Here is a 16688-nt window from a genome sequence, read left to right as displayed (position 1 = left end):
ATAGAACTCTGTTCAGTGTTATGTGGCAGCCTGGATGGGAGGGGACTTTGGGGGAGAATGGATACATATGTATATGCATGGCTGAGTCCCTTCATTGTTCACCTGAAACCATCACAAAATTGTTAATCAGCTATACTCCAATATAAAATTAAAAATTTTTTTAAGTATTAATCTCAGAAAGAATTATAGTCTTCACCAGATAATCCAAAGGGGTTCCTGACATAAAAATAGTTATGAACCCCTGCCCAGAACTTTTTTTCCTCAGGAACCATTTATAGCATATTTTAATAGACATGTTATAAGTGCAGCCTACTGGGCCTCTTTCTATATTCAGAAACTCTCCAGTTTTTCACAGAGCAGTGTGATTATTTTTTACTGTGGGAACTGAGATATTGCAGGAGGCTGCATTATCCTTAGTAAATAAACTATCTGGAGAAACAGCATTAGGAAAGGGAAAGCGTTCTTCCCAAGTTGGTGATTAATTTAGTGGGAGGAAGAATTTAGCTATAATTTTCTTATTTCCATTTTTATTGGGTATTATATTTTCTCCTTTAAAAAGACATAAAATTGAGTAATCCTAGTATTTACAAATGCTGTCCACAGGGAAATCAGGTTCAGCATGCCTTCAGATAAGCTACTCTGCCTCAATAGTTTCCAAGTGGTAAGTATTAAGAGAGAGAGGAAGGACATGGTTATTGATGGCTCACACTGGCTGGCTGAGGTCGCATAGCAGACATACCAGACAAAGGGTTAACTCCCAGTAACCAGCGCTCCACAGATAAGCCATTCATAACCTTCTCTCTTTCCAAACAAGACAGGCACATTAAGTACACTTTCACCACAACAGTCAGAAATAAACCAGGCACTAGCAAAATGTTGAGAATCACCAATAAAGATACAGATTCTGTATGTCTCAAAAGCATGTTTCATGAGTTTTGAAAGGGAATTCTTTTTATTGATGAGGGTTCTTCCACTGTGTAATTCAAACCAACTTCAGTTTATTAAAAATGTTAATAATTGTTAATAATTATTAAAATTAGTTAATAATTTGGGTAATTTTAAACTTATTGTAGCTGATTTACAATGTGTTAATTTCTGCTATATAGTAGAGTTATTCTGTTATGTATTTTCTTTTTCACATTCTTTTCCATTATGACTTATGAAAGGATACTGAATATAGTTCCCTGTGCTATAGAGTAGGACCTTGTTGTTTATCCAGTCTATATATAATAGTTTGCAGCTGTTAATCCAGAACTTCCAACCCATCCCTCTCCCACCCGGCCTCCCACTTGGTAACCACAAGTCTGTTCTCTGTCTGTGCATCTGTTTCTGTTTCATGGATAAGTTCATTTGTGCTATATTTTAGATTCCACATAAAGTGATATCATATGTTATTTGTCTTTCTCTATCTAACTTACATCACTTGGTATGATAATCTCTAGGTCCATCTTGTTGCTGCAAATGGCATTATTTCATTCTTTTTATGGCTGAGTAATATTCCATTGTATATGTATGTATAAGTAAGTGAAGTCGCTCAGTCGTGTCTGACTCTTTGCAACCCCGTGGACTGTAGCCCACCAGGCTCCTCCGTCCATGGGATTCTCCAGGCAAGAATACTGGAGTGGGGTGCCATTTCCTTCTCTAGGGGGTCTTCCTGACCCAGGGATCAAACCCAGGTCTCCCGCATTGGCGGCAGACACTTTAACCTCTGAGCCACCAGGGAAGCCTCTATGTATGTATGTATATATATACATACATATATATATACATATATATAATATACATATATGGTGTGTGTATATATATGGTGTATACTGTATATATATTTGGTGTGTGTGTGTATATATATATGGTGTGTGTGTGTGTGTATATATATATATATATATATATATATATATATATATACCACATTCGTCTGTCAATAGACATTTAGGTTGCTGTTATGTCTTGGCTATTGTGAACAGTATTGTCAGAATAATATTAATGCAGTTTCTTTGTGTGCTGTTATAAAAAGCAACACACAGCACACAACACACAGCTAAACCAGAAATTACATGTTTGGAGTTTTCAGTTTAGTTGAGTTTTGAGCACGACCTCCAAGCCCATTACTGCCAGCAGAGAGCATGAGTATACAAACATAGCTGTAAGCATGAAGACCTTGAAGCCACCAGACGCTGTGCAGCGAACTTTCCTTATAATGCTTTTCCTCTCTCTCCCTCCTCTCCTCTTTGCAGTTCTATCAAGATGTTAAGGACTGGTGGCTATTTGGGTTCTACTTCTGCATGCCCCTGGTGTGCACCGCGATCTTCTACACCCTCATGACTTGTGAGATGTTAAACCGAAGGAACGGCAGCCTGAGAATTGCCCTCAGTGAGCATCTGAAACAGGTAAACCTGATAATATCATGACGGTCTGGCCAAGACCGGTTTGTCCTTGACAACGAAAGGACTGTGGATATTGTGTTTTGCATATTTAGCCTGATTTCCTAAAAATTAAAATACTGTCTTGCTTGTCTGTATGCCTTGTTTTCTTTAGAGAATTGAGCATTTCTCCAGTGAAGTCAGGATCCGACCTGTGAAACAGATGGCCCTGGGGGCAGGGCCCAAACAGAGAGGAACTATTCGTTAATTTTGCCAAGAGTATCTATCAAACGTGTGTTTGTGATTAGTAGCACATTGAACTGGGCTTGGAATTGTGCCAGGACTATAAAAAAAAAAAAAGAAGCACATGACTTTCTCCCCGGCAGGCTTTGCAGTCCTGTTGTGGAAATAAAACACAAACATGAGATAATTGAAACATGGAATCACAAGGTGTGGTAAAAAGTTGCTTGTGCTGTAGAAAGCCGAGGAGGATATGAGATCAAGTCTTGGAGAAACTGTTCACGCGTGAGGAGGATTGAACTGTTCCTGATGGGGGTCTAGCTAGAACACGCATGAGTACCATGCATTTGAGGAGAAGGGAAAGGAGGCAGACCTCATTAGAGCAACATCTAAGGTATAACTCATGGAAAGAAATGGGACTGGGTACATAAGAAGTCACATTTTGGAAAGCCTAAAGTCCTAGAAGAAATCTGAACCTTTCAGTAGGAGGCTATCTGTTTCTCCCAGGCAGCAAACAGGGCAGATAAAGCTATGAAGCTTCTGTTTGCTGACCCTGTGACACTGGGCAATTGCTTTCTCTCTCTGAACTTTTAGTTTTTTTAAAAATGTATAAAATAATATCTGCCCTTTAAAATATTTATTTATTTGACTGTGAGATCTAGTTTCCTGCCCAGGGATCAGACCTAGGCCCCTTGTATTTTGAGTGCAGAGACTTAGCCACTGGGTCACCAGGGAGGTCCCACCTGCACTTTTCTGTACAAATACTAACTCAATTTTGAGTCTTAAATATTTTTATTGAAATGTATATAATAGTACATCAAAGGGGTTATGTAATGCATGTACGGTGTCTAATAGAACCCAGCAGATACTAAGTAGTCAGATACTGTTGATATATATTAATTCAAAGAGTAAAACTAAGACTGGGTAACTGTTCAGTTTCAACAGACAAGTATGTAAAGACGACCAGCCACACCGAAAGTCAATGTGAGTTGTTGATGTAGCCTGGATAACTGCCCTGTGTGATTGCCATACACAAGCATCAGTCTTCATCAGCAACTCTTTTTGACCAGAGTACCGATTTTTTTGAGCCTCAATTCATTATCTTAAACTAGACATAATAATATATGAATCAGTATTATTATTGAGAATCAAAGGAATTAACATGCATTCACATACTTCATAAAAATCTAACATGTTATACAAATGGTAGCTATTATCCTTTATTAAAATTTAACAGGAAACTTATCTTGAGAAACTTTAGCACGACATCATCCAGGCATGAAAGTTCGGACTACTCCAGATGTGAAACAGATTAAGCTGTTATTACCTTTCATTCCTGCAATAGAAGTAACTAATTAGAATAGATTTGTGAAAAACAGTGTTTTTGAATGTCGATTTTTGCATTAGCACCACAATTGAGTCTATTCAAGCTATGAGTGACACCTGCTCTGAAAATAATTAAATACGGATTGGGAGCAATAAGATGCTGCTGCTTCACATTTTCATAGCATTTTTTAAGTTCCCAAAGAGCATTTCCATGTCATTTTGGTATTTGATCCCTCCAAACACGCTGTGAGATAAGCTAGACAGGCATGCACCCTTATTACACAGGTGTTTAAGAGACTAGCGCAACCAAATGGACATTAGAATCCAAAACTGGGTCCCCATGCAGTAGACATTCCCTTGAGTCCCACTCAAAGATCGAGCAGGTTCTGACTGCAGGAGAGCAAGCCTAGCTGGGAGGCCTTTGGGGGTGGAGGGTGGCAGGGGAGCTAGCTTAGAGTGAAAACCCTGCCACTCCATCCAAGTCCAACATGATGCTTGATCCTGCTTCTGGTATGTTTTTCTAGAATTTCTCTTCACTATACCGACAACATCTTTATCAGCTAGGGCTTGTGTTTGGATGCAGAAAATCTTCCCAGGTGGCTCAGTGGTAAAGAATCTGCCTGCCAACGCAGGAGATGTGGGTTCGATCCCTGGGTCAGGAAGATCCTCTGGAGGAGGAAATGGCAACTCTCTCCAGTATTCTTGCCTGGAGAATCCTATGGACAGAGGAGCCTGGCGGGCTGCAGTTTATGGGGTGGCAAAGAGATACAACTGAGCGAATGAGCACAAGGGTGAACAGAAGACCCGAAATAACAGGGAGTAGGCCAGTAGGGGCTTATCTGTCTTGCGTAGCAGAAAGCTTAGATGTCATCAGCTCAGTGGTCAAGGGACTCAAGAAGCCAGGGTTCTGCTGCTGTGCTCCCCTTTCCTTTATTATTGGAAGACGGCAGCTACAGCTCTGCCCTTAGACCTCCTTTCCAGGCAGCCAAAAGGGGAAGAATACAGCTCACATTAGTGTGTGCACCAAAGGAGGAGCCCCCATGTTTAAGTAGCTTTTCCGCTCTGGACACGCTTGATCTCGTCAGAAACCCCACACAACGGCTTCTGCCTAGTGTAACTGGTAAGATCTGTGTGGATGAGGAAGCCAGGCTCCTCTGCTGCCATGACGAAATCAAGGATCTGACTGATAGTAAGGAAAATTCAGAAGGATGGATATTGAGTAACCAAATAGCTGACTGCCATGTGGCAAAGTATTAATATTACATTTAAAAAATTATCCTCTTGCAGACTTCCCTGGAGGTCGAGTGGTTAAGAAGCCACACTTCCGTGGCACGGGGCATGGGTTCAATCCCTGCTGAGGGAACTAAGATCCCACATGCCATGTGGCATAACCTAAATAAATAAATAAGTTTACCCACTTTGAGGATGTGTTCCAAAGAGATAGCCTCTCCCCCAGTACGCTTTCTACACTGTCTTTCTGTGTACACAAAATAGCCCTTTAAAATGATCCCCCATTCCTTTAGATTAATAAAGAATCCTTTATTGTTCTCAAGCATCTTTCGGTTTATACATTCTCTGAAGCCATAGCCAGCTAGCTAGCTAACTCAAAGATTAAAGAAATCCCAGTTCTTGGGGCTAAAGCCACAATTTGTAACAACTGCCCTGAGATCTTTCTAAATAGCTCTATCAATCACGTGGGTTTATTGCAGGCTTCCCCTACTTAAAGCTGTATGCTTTGGATTGGACCAGCCTTACCCTTCCAAATCCTGTTTTCAATCAGTTTTATTTTGACATTAAGTGATCCCAATTACAGACAAGTTGTATTTTATGTTCCCAGTTGGGCTTCCTAATGCCATGCCCTGTAATACTCAAATACAGGGCACCCAAATGACTGGCTGCAGATAATTCCTAACCTATGATTTTACTGATCCTGTGCAGACCCCAAAGCATGTAAACCTGCCATTGGAGTCAGGCCAGAGTCAACATGTCCCCGTTTTTCCAATTGTCTGTGCTGATAATCCTTTACCCTCAGGTGGTGCTAAGTGGTCAAGAACCCGCCTGCAAATGTAGGCGACAAGAGACGCAGGTTTGATCCCTGGGTCAAGAAGAAGGAAATGGCAACCCACTCCAGTATCCTTGCCTGGAGAATCCCATGGACAGAGGAGCCTGGCAGGCTATGGTCCATAAGGTTGCAGAGTCAGCCAGGACTGAAGTGACTTGGCACGCACGCACTCTATGTTTGCAAACAATGTATCTTTGGAAGCTACCTGTCATTAATGAAAGAATTTTAAAAGCCAAAAAAGTCCGAATGCCAGCTTTCTCCAAGATCAAGAAATGGAGAAAACATGTTGTTCTTCCTTTTCCTTTTTTTTTTTTTTTTTTTTATTATATGTCTTTTCTTTATTCATTCATTCACTGATGGACCCTTAGGTTATTTGCATGCCTTGGCTATTGTAAATAATGCTTAATGAACATGGAGGTGCAGATATCTTTTTGAGTTAGTGTTTTAATTTTTTTCCAATAAGTACCCAGCAGTGGAATTTCTGGATTATACAGTATTTGTATGATATATATATATATGTGTGTATATATACACACATATATATATATTTCTGGATATACAGTATTCTATATTCAGTTTTTTGAGGAACGTCCATATCGTTTTCCATAGTGGCTATGGAAATTTATACAAATACATACACAGATTTATAGTACCACCAACAATGTATTGAATATAAGCTTTCGTTTTTCTCTACATTCTTGCCAATATTTGTTACTCCATTTACATTTTCTTCATAATTAATGATGTTGGACACCTTTTCATGTCCTTATATATATACTGGCCATCTGTATTTCTTCTTTGAGAATATGTCTGTTCAAATTGTTTGTCAGTTTTTAATCAAATTGTTTGCTTTTTTGCTATGGAGTTGTATGAGTAGTTCTGTATATAGATTTTGATGGTGGTTAATGAATTTGTGTATGGTATTAAAATTGTATGAAAGTATACACACACACACACACACACACACACACACACACAAATGAGGGTATAAAAATCCAGCGAAAACTGAGTAAGGCATGGGCTCTAATTAACAGCTGTATTAGCCAGGATTCTCTAAAGAAAAAGAACAGAATTATAGCTTGTTCTAAGATATTGGTTCAAGCAATTATAGAGGCTGAGAAGCCCCATGACCTGTCATCTAGAAGGTGAAGAACCAGGAAAGCCAGTGGTATAGTTTAAAGACCTGAGAAGCAGTCTCTTGCCCTGCATGAGACAGGAAATCTCTAATGGGTACTTTTTACCAACCCCCGAAAATTTCACACCTGTTCCCTGGGAGACCTATGCCAAGTGTTTTTCTGGTATCATGTCCTTTGGTTTCATTATTTACCATATTTAACAAATGAAGAGACTAAGGCTTAGAGAGGTTGCAAAAATTACCCAAAACAATATAATTTGTAAATTGCAAATTTCTTTTGCAGATGTAGTTCTGCTAATCTCAAAGCTCACTCTCTGAACTGCTCTGCTATCCTTCAGGAGCATAATCTGACTTAAACAGTGGAAGGAAATAAGGCTGTCGAAGTAAGCAGTCTTCAGACTGTCAAAGATTTTGTAGGACATATAGAATTGTTGTTTAGTCGCTAAGTCGTGTCCAACTCTTTTGTGACCCCACGGACAGTAGGAGCCCACAGGCTCCTTTGTCCATGGGATTTTCCAGGCAAGAATATTGGAGTGGGTTGCCATTTCCTTCTCCTTCCTTTTCCTTTTCTGTTCCGTGCTATTTTGTTTTCCAAACATCTTTGTAGACTTATTCATTGTTTTGGGGGTGGGCCATGCCACACAGCTTACAGCATCTTAGCTCCCCAACCAGGGGAACTGGTTTCAGGCTAGACTGAACCCAGACCCTCAGCAATGAAAGCCAAGAATCCTAGCCACTGGACCACCAGGGAATTTCCTAGATTTGTCCCATTTTGTTATTATGGTAGGGTCAGTCACCTTGACTACCATGCTATCATTAATGCAGGTGAATTACCTGCTATGGAGACTTTTAACTAACCTTCCCCCCATATGTTCGACAGACATGCAAATACACAGACATACAGACCCAGTCACAGTGTTGGCTCAACCCCAGCCCGTCCCCCACTCTGCCCACCATCGAACCTTTGACCTGGCCCTAATAACCAGCCTGAGGCTACCATGCTTCCTGGCAGCTGCTCCAAAAGAATCACTAACAACTCCTTGCTTAAGACAATTAGACTCCAAACCTTATCTATTTTTTTATTTGGCCGCACTATGCTGCATGTAGGATCTTAGTTCCCCGACCAGGGATCGAATTCACGCTTCCTGGAGCAGAAGCTCAGAGTCCTAACCACTGGACCAAGGGGGTTTCCTGGACTCCAAATCTTGACGAAGTAGAGGGTGGTGAGGTGGGCTGCTCTGGCTCTTCTTCGAGTACCCTGTCCCAATCTACTACTCTTTTTTTAATTGCAGTATAATTGCTTTACAATGTCGTGTGGAAACTAACATGACATTGTAGTACTTCTTTTGTGTATCTCCTTTCTCTAGTAGAAAAACACTGAACTTATTGTATTTTTTTCTCTCACTTTTCTTTAGCGTCGAGAAGTGGCAAAAACAGTTTTCTGCTTGGTTGTAATTTTTGCTCTGTGCTGGTTCCCTCTTCATTTAAGCCGCATTTTGAAAAAAACCGTGTATGATGAAATGGACACGAACCGGTGTGAATTACTTAGGTATGAGCCTTTGTACTCAGAAGGAAATTCGAGTTTCTCTGATCTCACATTTCTAAGACTTTTACAAAACCACCTCTTATATACTCATGTTAGCCCTGAAAATTAAATCTTCTAAGTTGATTGTTTTTCTTTGCTGTCACAGCCCATAACCAACCTCAAAATTTTGTGCAAGCCCTATCAATAATTTTGCTGCACCCCTCCTGGGTTAAGCAAGTGGTGGGTATATCTGCACATGTCCTGCAGAACTGAAACTGCCATTTAAACAAGGGCTTTAAAAGTAATTTTGACTGCTACCTCTGAGAAATGTCTCCTGGGCAAGAAAAATGCTTATTTTAGAGATAAATGCTAATTAGGTTTTAAAACATGATGTTCTAATTTATCTCTTCTATTTCCATTGCTCAAGTTTCTTGCTGCTCATGGATTACATCGGTATTAACTTGGCAACCATGAATTCATGTATCAACCCAATAGCTCTATATTTTGTGAGCAAGAAATTTAAAAATTGTTTCCAGGTAAGTATTTCTTTGAACAAGAAGATCTTTTTCATAATAATTATTGGCATTAATGATTGATTATGTGTGATGGTCGTTGCTATTGTTGTGTAGTCACTCAGTCCAGTTCAGTTCAGTCGCTCAGTCGTGTCCAACTCTTTGTGACCCCATGAATCACAGCACGCCAGGCCTCCCTGTCCATCACCAATTCCGGGAGTTCACTCAAACTCATGTCCATCGAGTCAGTGATGCCATCCAGCCATCCCATCCTCTATTGTCCCCTTCTCCTCCTGCCCCCAATCCCTCCCAGCATCAGAGTCTTTTCCAGTAAGTCAACTCTTCGCATGAGGTGGCCAAAGTACTGGAGCTTCAGCTTTAGCATCATTCCTTCCAAAGAAATCCCAGGGTTGATCTCCTTCAGAATGGACTGGTTGGATCTCCTTGCAGTCCAAGGGACTCTCAAGAGTCTTCTCCAACACCACAGTTCAAAAGCATCAATTCTTCGGTGCTCAGCTTTCTTCACAGTCCAACTCTCACATCCATCCATGACCACTGGAAAAACCATAGCCTTGACTAGACGGACCTTTGTTGGCAAAGTAATGTCTCTGTGTAGTCACTCAGTCATGTCCAATTCTTTTGTAACCCCATGGACTGTAGCTTGCCAGGCTTCTCTGTCCATGGGATTTTTCCAGGCAAGAATGCTGGAATGGGTTACCATTTCCTACTCTGGGGGATCTTCCCAACCTAGGGATCAAAATTGCATCTCCTAAATTGGCAGGTGGATTCTTTTTTTTTCATCAGGGGATCATTGCTTTACAATATTGTGTTGGTTTCTGCCATACATCTGCCACAGGTATCCGTATGTCCCTGCCCTCCTGAACCACCTCCCACCTCCCTCCCCATCCCATCTCTCTAGGTTGCCACAGAGCCCTGGGTTGAGCCTCCTGTGTCACACAGCAAATTCCTACCTGGCAGGCAGATTCTTTACTGCTGAGCCGCCCATAGACAATAGTATATAATAGCAAATTCAATTGTTTTCATTTAATTGGATTTTTTTTCTCTTCTGTCTTTTCTTTATTTTTATTTCTAATAGAGTATAATTGCTTCAGAATGCTTTATTAGTTTCTACTGTCCAGCAACGTGAATCAGTGATACATATATCCCCTTTCATATATATATATACACATATATATACACATATATATATCCTTTGGAAAAGGCGATGGCACCTCACTCCAGTACTCTTGCCTGGAAAATCCCATGGATGGAGGAGCCTGGTGGGCTGCAGTCCATGGGGTCGCTAAGAGTCAGACACGACTGAGCGACTTCCCTTTCACTTTTCACTTTCATGCATTGGAGAAGCAAATGGCAACCCACTCCAGTGTTCTTGCCTGGAGAATCCCAGGGACAGGGGAGCCTGGTGGGCTGCCATCTATGGGGTCGCACAGAGTCAGACATGACTGAAGTGACTTAGCGAAATAGCAATAGCAATATATATCCTTCCCATTTAGGCCACCACAGAGCGCTGAGGAGAGTTCCGGTAGATTTTCATTAGTTCTCTATTTTATACATGGTATCGGTGGTGCGTATATGCCAATCCCAGTCTCCCAGTTCATCCTACCTCCTCCCTGTCCCCCTTGGCATCCTTAACGTTTGTTCTCTACATCTGTGTCCCTATTTCTGCTTTGTAAGCAAGTATTTTTTAAGAACAGCCAACTGTGTGTATTAGATATCCAACAGGCATGGCTCATTCCAGTTGTAAATAGCACTTCATCTGCTGAACTTTTCAGATGAGAAGTGAAAATCACAATAGTACTTTCATCAGCTGAACTTTTCAGAAGAGAAGTGAAAATTACATTTTGTTACCTAGAAAGAGCATCAAATTGTCAGCGTAACAGAAAAGCAATATATATTCAAACAACATACTCAAAAGTTAAAATAAAAAGAACTAATTTAGTAGCATGCCAAATTAGTATCATGCTTTGAAAAGAAATAGTCCAAGTTGAGCTCCAAGGCTAACAGAAGAGATTAAGCTTATTCATGCCTTACATAGCCTTAGACTTTTAACCATAGTCTCAACAAAACATAAACTCATTGTTAAGAAAGCTCTTGCTAAATGCTACTTAATAGTATACTTCATAATAGTCTTTTCAAGAAAAGTAAATGTTTATGGCTCTGGAAATCTGAACTAATGTAATTTAATTCAAAATCAGTTTCCTTCCGTTCTTCAGACCTCCTTGTAGCTAAGCCAACGCATTTTCTCCAGAAGTTCCAAGCACTTCTTACTGAAGTATTATTTTTCCAGTTCCTAGAGTGATTTTAGCATGGAATTAGTCCTAATTGGAATCCGCTAACTTTGGCCAGGATGTTTAACTTCATTTTATGGTACATATTAGGAAGAGTAGCACAGCGTTTAAGGGTGCAGGGTCTGGAAGGGAACAGTCTTGGTTTACATCCCAGCTCTGCTGCTGCTGCTGCTGCTGCATCGCTTCAGTCGTGTCCGACTCTGTGTGACCCCATAGATGGCAGCCCACCAGGCTCCCCCGTCCTTGAGATTCTCCAGGCAAAAACACTGGAGTGGGTTGCCATTTCCTTCTCCAATGCAAGAAAGTGAAAAGTGAAAGTGAAGTCGCTCAGTCGTGTATGACTCTTAGCGACCCCATGGAGAAGGCAATGGCAACCCACTCCAGTACTCTTGCCTGGAAAATCCCATGGACGGAGGAGCCTGGTAGGCTGTAGTCCCAGCTCTGCACTAGCTGTCTAAAACCAGGTCCAAGTGGGGCCACTCTTGCTTCCTCAGTTTGTCCGTCAGTAAATCTGGTCCCATCACTTCATGAGAAATAGATGAGGAAACAGTAGAAACAGTGTCAGACTTTATTTTTTTGGGCTCCAAAATCACTGCAGATGGTGACTGCAGCCATGAAATTAAAAGACGCTTACTCCTTGGAAGAAAAGTTATGACCAACCTAGATAGTATATTCAAAAGCAGAGACATTACTTTGCCAACTAAGGTCCGTCTAGTCAAGGCTATGGTTTTTCCTGTGGTCATGTATGGATGTGAGAGTTGGACTATGTAGAAAGCTGAGCACCGAAGAATTGATGCTTTTGAACTGTGGTGTTGGAGAAGACTCTTGAGAGTCCCTTGGACTGCAAGGAGATCCAACCAGTCTATTCTGAAGGAGATCAACCCTGGGATTTTTTTGGAAGGAATGATGCTAAAGCTGAAGCTCCAGTACTTTGGACACCTCACACGAAGAGTTGATTCATTGGAAAAGACTCTGATGCTGGGAGAGATTGGAGGCAGGAGGAGAAGGGGACGACCCAGGATGAGATGGCTGGATGGCATCACAGACTCGATGGATGTGAGTCCGAGTGAACTCCGAGGGATGGTGATGGACAGGGAGGCCTGGCATGCTGCGATTCATGGGGTCACAAAGAGTCGGACACGACTGAGCGACTGAACTGAACTGAACTGAACTGAAATCAGATGCTATCTGTATCTGTATCAGATACTGTATCTATCTCATAAGGTGGAATAAGTGGGTTCGGTGCTTGAGACAACAGAAAGTGCTCGGTATGAGTTTATCAGTATTAGGGATAGAAGAGAGGAAAAACACAAGTGACTGCCTTCATGACTCCTGCAGTCTAAAAGGAGACAGACAGATATTAACCAGAGAATATGGGAATCAATAAAACTTGGTGTGGAAGTTCTTACTGCCACACTTTGGCAGTCTTTGGGGTCATGTTTACAAGTCATGAAATGCCCTAAGAAAGATTCTGCCCTAAGAAAGATTGACTAAAATGCAGGTCATAACAAATACATTTATGTAATCTGGAGTAAAATCAGTTGCTAATTAGTTTACATATTTTACATATAAATTAAAATTATATGTTATATATAAAATTATATTACATATAAAGTTAGTTTACATATACCCCCAGAGGGTAAGGGGGAAAAAAATCCAGGTGCAAACTCTCAGAAATTAAACACAATTTTGACTGATATTCATAAAAAGGCAGCATACCCAGGGGAAAGAGTCCAACAGAGAGAGTCCTGGGTTCTGAGCTCAGTTCTGCCTCTTCTCTAAGCCTCCCTGTTCTCATCCAGGAAGAAAGTAGCACCTACCCCCTAGGGCTGTTTAAGAGCCTCAGGTGAGGTGCCCGATGACGAGAGACACGCAGGCGGTGCAGTCAAGACACGCCAGGCCCTTCCCAGTCCTTCCCACCCATGCCCACCCCAAGTCATAGAACAGTCTCCCCCCACCGACACTGCCTTCCTTTCCTGTTTGACTTGGTGAATCAATTAAAACAAGAAACACAGGATCTGTCTCTTTGCACTAGAATAAACCATTCAACTTCTCCCTAGAGCTTACAAACTCCCTACTCCAGATGACTGGCAAGGCCCACGCTCTCTCCTCCAGTGCCTCTGGACGCTCCCCCCTTGTTGGTGAGCCTCTGTGCTCTGCTGGGAACAGGCTGGTGGCCCCTCTTAATCTGAGTCTGCTCCTTCTCCCAGTCTTGCCTCTGCTGCTGCTGTTACCAGTCCAAGAGCCTGATGACCTCAGTGCCCATGAATGGCACCAGCATCCAGTGGAAGAACCCTGAACAAAACAACCATAACACAGAGAGGAGCAGCCACAAGGACAGTATCAACTAAACTGAAGGAACAGTCATCAGTGTGCTTCAAGCCCGACTGGAGGAAAAAAGTCAACACAGCAACTGTGTCTCCAGGAATCTGTTCCATCCGTCTCTTACGACTCAGACCCACCCCCTGGAAAAATGTTTTCCCAAACGTTGAAGGGTTGACTGGTTTATACCCACAAATTCAATGAATCTTACTTCTTTTATTTATCTGATTTACCTATTCTGCATGTTATATTCAGCCCTAAAAAATGGTGGGAGTTGGCAGGGGGAGCGGAGATGGTTCAGTTAAACCAGAAGGATATTTACTACCTTTGCATGAAAATAGATTTTTTTCGAGTACATGGCAAACGTTCATGGTGGTTCTGTAGAATGTTCAATAAGAGCAGTCACCGTGAAAAAGTTATAGAGATTGTAACAAGATTTTCTATTTTTTTTTAAGTAATTTTGTTTTTTTGGCCAAACACAGTATGGGTTGAAGTCTCCTTTATTTGAAATGTCATTCAGTGCCAGTATTTTTTAACTTCATAGTAGCCTACAGATGATAATTTGAGCTCATTTACACATATTTCCACCCCCCCCAAAACAAATAAAACGGAATTCAGGTGAGAAGTTAGGTTAGTGTTTCTCATGTCACTGGCTTATTTTTTAAAACATAAATTCTCAAGCTTCAGGAGCTTACAGGACTTTAAAGCACAGACTGATATCCATATATGGCAGTTTAATAGCTGCTATGCAAACTTTTTAAGAACCTATATTTTCTTTTTTAATGGGGTTTCATTTTAGGAGATCTTGTGCCTATTCTTCTGTTAGATTGAAAAATAATGCTTGAATCAAACAGTTCTATTTTTCACAAGCCTAGTTTTTTAATGGAAGAATTTTATGTAAAAGCAAAATACCATTTACTAAAATTTAAATGTATGTATCATTTAACTATGCCCAAGACTTTCAGTGAAATGCATAGAAGTCCAGAATAAAGCAAGCAAGAAAGAATTGCATATTTTTAGAAAATTTGGAAATTCTCATTGAGGTTTATTTTTGATAATAGTAACATGTATATGTGTGTGCAAATATACACATATGTATCATGTATGTATATACATGCACATACATATATACATGTATGTCTATATTCCTTTGCTTGCTTTTAAAATGTTAACTGGCAGTGAGACTTTTTTGCTCATTCCTTTTCCACATAGGAATATGGAAAACATAATTTCAAAGTGGCCAGCTGAGTTTATTGTGTCAATGAAATATAATTACTCCCAGATGCCGCCATGAACTTAAGGTTCTTCATGTCCCTGGGTTTTCAGCCTAAATGCCTTCCCTACCAACACTCCTCACATGGTCCCCATTTCAAAAGGCCCTCAGTGACTTCTGCTGGGCATTTTCCACGATGTTTACAAACTGTGATTACAGCAGCAAATCTTTTACTGTGTGTATATAAATATATGTGTATATAAACAACCATAAATTTCTTTCAGCCAATTTTTCTATGATCGTCTCTGTGGAATGTATCCGTGTGTGTGGTATATGCATGTGATCAGATGGCATGTATGGATTTCATGTAATCTAATATTAATGCCTTGCAGTTGTGCCAAAGCACACACTCCAGATGGAATCTGTTGTCCCTCACAACAACCAACCTGTCAGTTTTAATCTATCCATGTTCATAAATCTCACGACCATGTTACCATTACAGATGGAATGTGAGAGGCCTCATGAAAAAGGATGAGCCATGGGTTGACAATGGATTTTGGTTTCTTGGTTGGTTGGTTAGTTGAAAAAAGCAGTATTTGGGGTTGTATTTTTTCCTGTGCTAGAGTAAAATTCATTAAAGTCTGAAGTATTATATTGTCCCAGTCCTCAACATGGTGATGATACTGACAAGTGGGCAAATGCTTCTATCAGATTTCACCAGAAAAATGTCTGATGATAAATTAGCTCAGCTGATTCCTTGGGCTGCATTTTAGAACAGTCATGTATAAAATGATATCAGGTGCCAGCAGGCACCCAATTGCAGGGTTCCTTTGTGTGTTAGCAGTCAAATTCCATTAGTCCGCTGGTGCATTACATACAGTGATATAGCCCCATAATATAAGCCATAGGTTCACACCATTTTGTTTAGACAGTGGTCTTTTTCTTTAAGATGCTTTGTCTCTTTCATATCAAAAATGCATTTTACAAGTTCAGAAAGTCATAGATTTCTGAATAACCACACGGGCTTCCATGTGCATTTTGTTTATGGACCAGTAAGTGACTGTGGTTGATAAGTAGGAATACTTTCAATTTCTACGTTTATCACATCTTTCCAAGTAAATCTGTAGAAATGAGCCAGAAGCCACGGCCCTGCACTGGCAGTGGCCCATAAGTACAAAATAAAAGTTTACAGAAGCCTTGTGAGTGTCTCTTCATTTGTATTAATACATAGTTCAATCTAGGAAATGTTTGCTACACAATGGTTGCAAACCACTCCTGACTAATAGCCAGGTGAGTGGTTTTCAAACAGATAATTCCTAACTGTACTGTATTCCCAACCAACTTTGTTGTATTGAACACTTAAGGCTCCCATTCAATCCTTCATTCACCTTTCCTGTAAATTTTACTGAGCATCTACTATGCACCAGGGGTTCTTCTAGCGACTGGGGGTATAGCAGGGAACAAAACAGGCCAAGTGCCTGCTCTCATGGAGCTTGCATCCTAGAAGAAGCTAGAAAATAAACAACTATCATCAATAAGCAATATGTCAGGTGGATACCTGGACTCATGTATATATAACTGGTTATTTGACATTTTCAACTAGGGAGCTAGTCAATGGGGTTTCCCAGGTGGCACTAGTGGTAAAGAACCCATCTGCCAGTGCAGGAGATGCAGGAGATGAAGG

At 40.8% G+C, this 16688-nt stretch overlaps 1 protein-coding gene across 2 annotated transcripts in view; it reads left to right on the top strand.

Moving 5' to 3' along the window:
* The window catches only part of EDNRA (endothelin receptor type A), a 74848-nt gene extending 58645 nt beyond the window's left edge, over window positions 1-16203 (top strand). For both annotated transcript variants that reach the window (XM_069556750.1, XM_069556751.1), the window contains 4 exons: window positions 2235-2387; window positions 8539-8672; window positions 9076-9184; window positions 13680-16203. In XM_069556750.1, the coding sequence (XP_069412851.1) occupies window positions 2235-2387; window positions 8539-8672; window positions 9076-9184; window positions 13680-13820 (537 nt within the window). In that variant the 3' untranslated portion in view covers window positions 13821-16203. The remainder of the gene's footprint in view (window positions 1-2234; window positions 2388-8538; window positions 8673-9075; window positions 9185-13679) is intronic.
* Window positions 16204-16688: the final 485 nt, after the last annotated feature.

Source organism: Ovis canadensis, chromosome 17 (assembly GCF_042477335.2).
Source record: "Ovis canadensis isolate MfBH-ARS-UI-01 breed Bighorn chromosome 17, ARS-UI_OviCan_v2, whole genome shotgun sequence".
Classification (NCBI taxonomy): domain Eukaryota; kingdom Metazoa; phylum Chordata; class Mammalia; order Artiodactyla; family Bovidae; genus Ovis; species Ovis canadensis.
The sequence above is the reverse complement of the archived record's forward strand: the minus strand, read 5'-3'. Positions and strand labels throughout refer to the sequence as shown.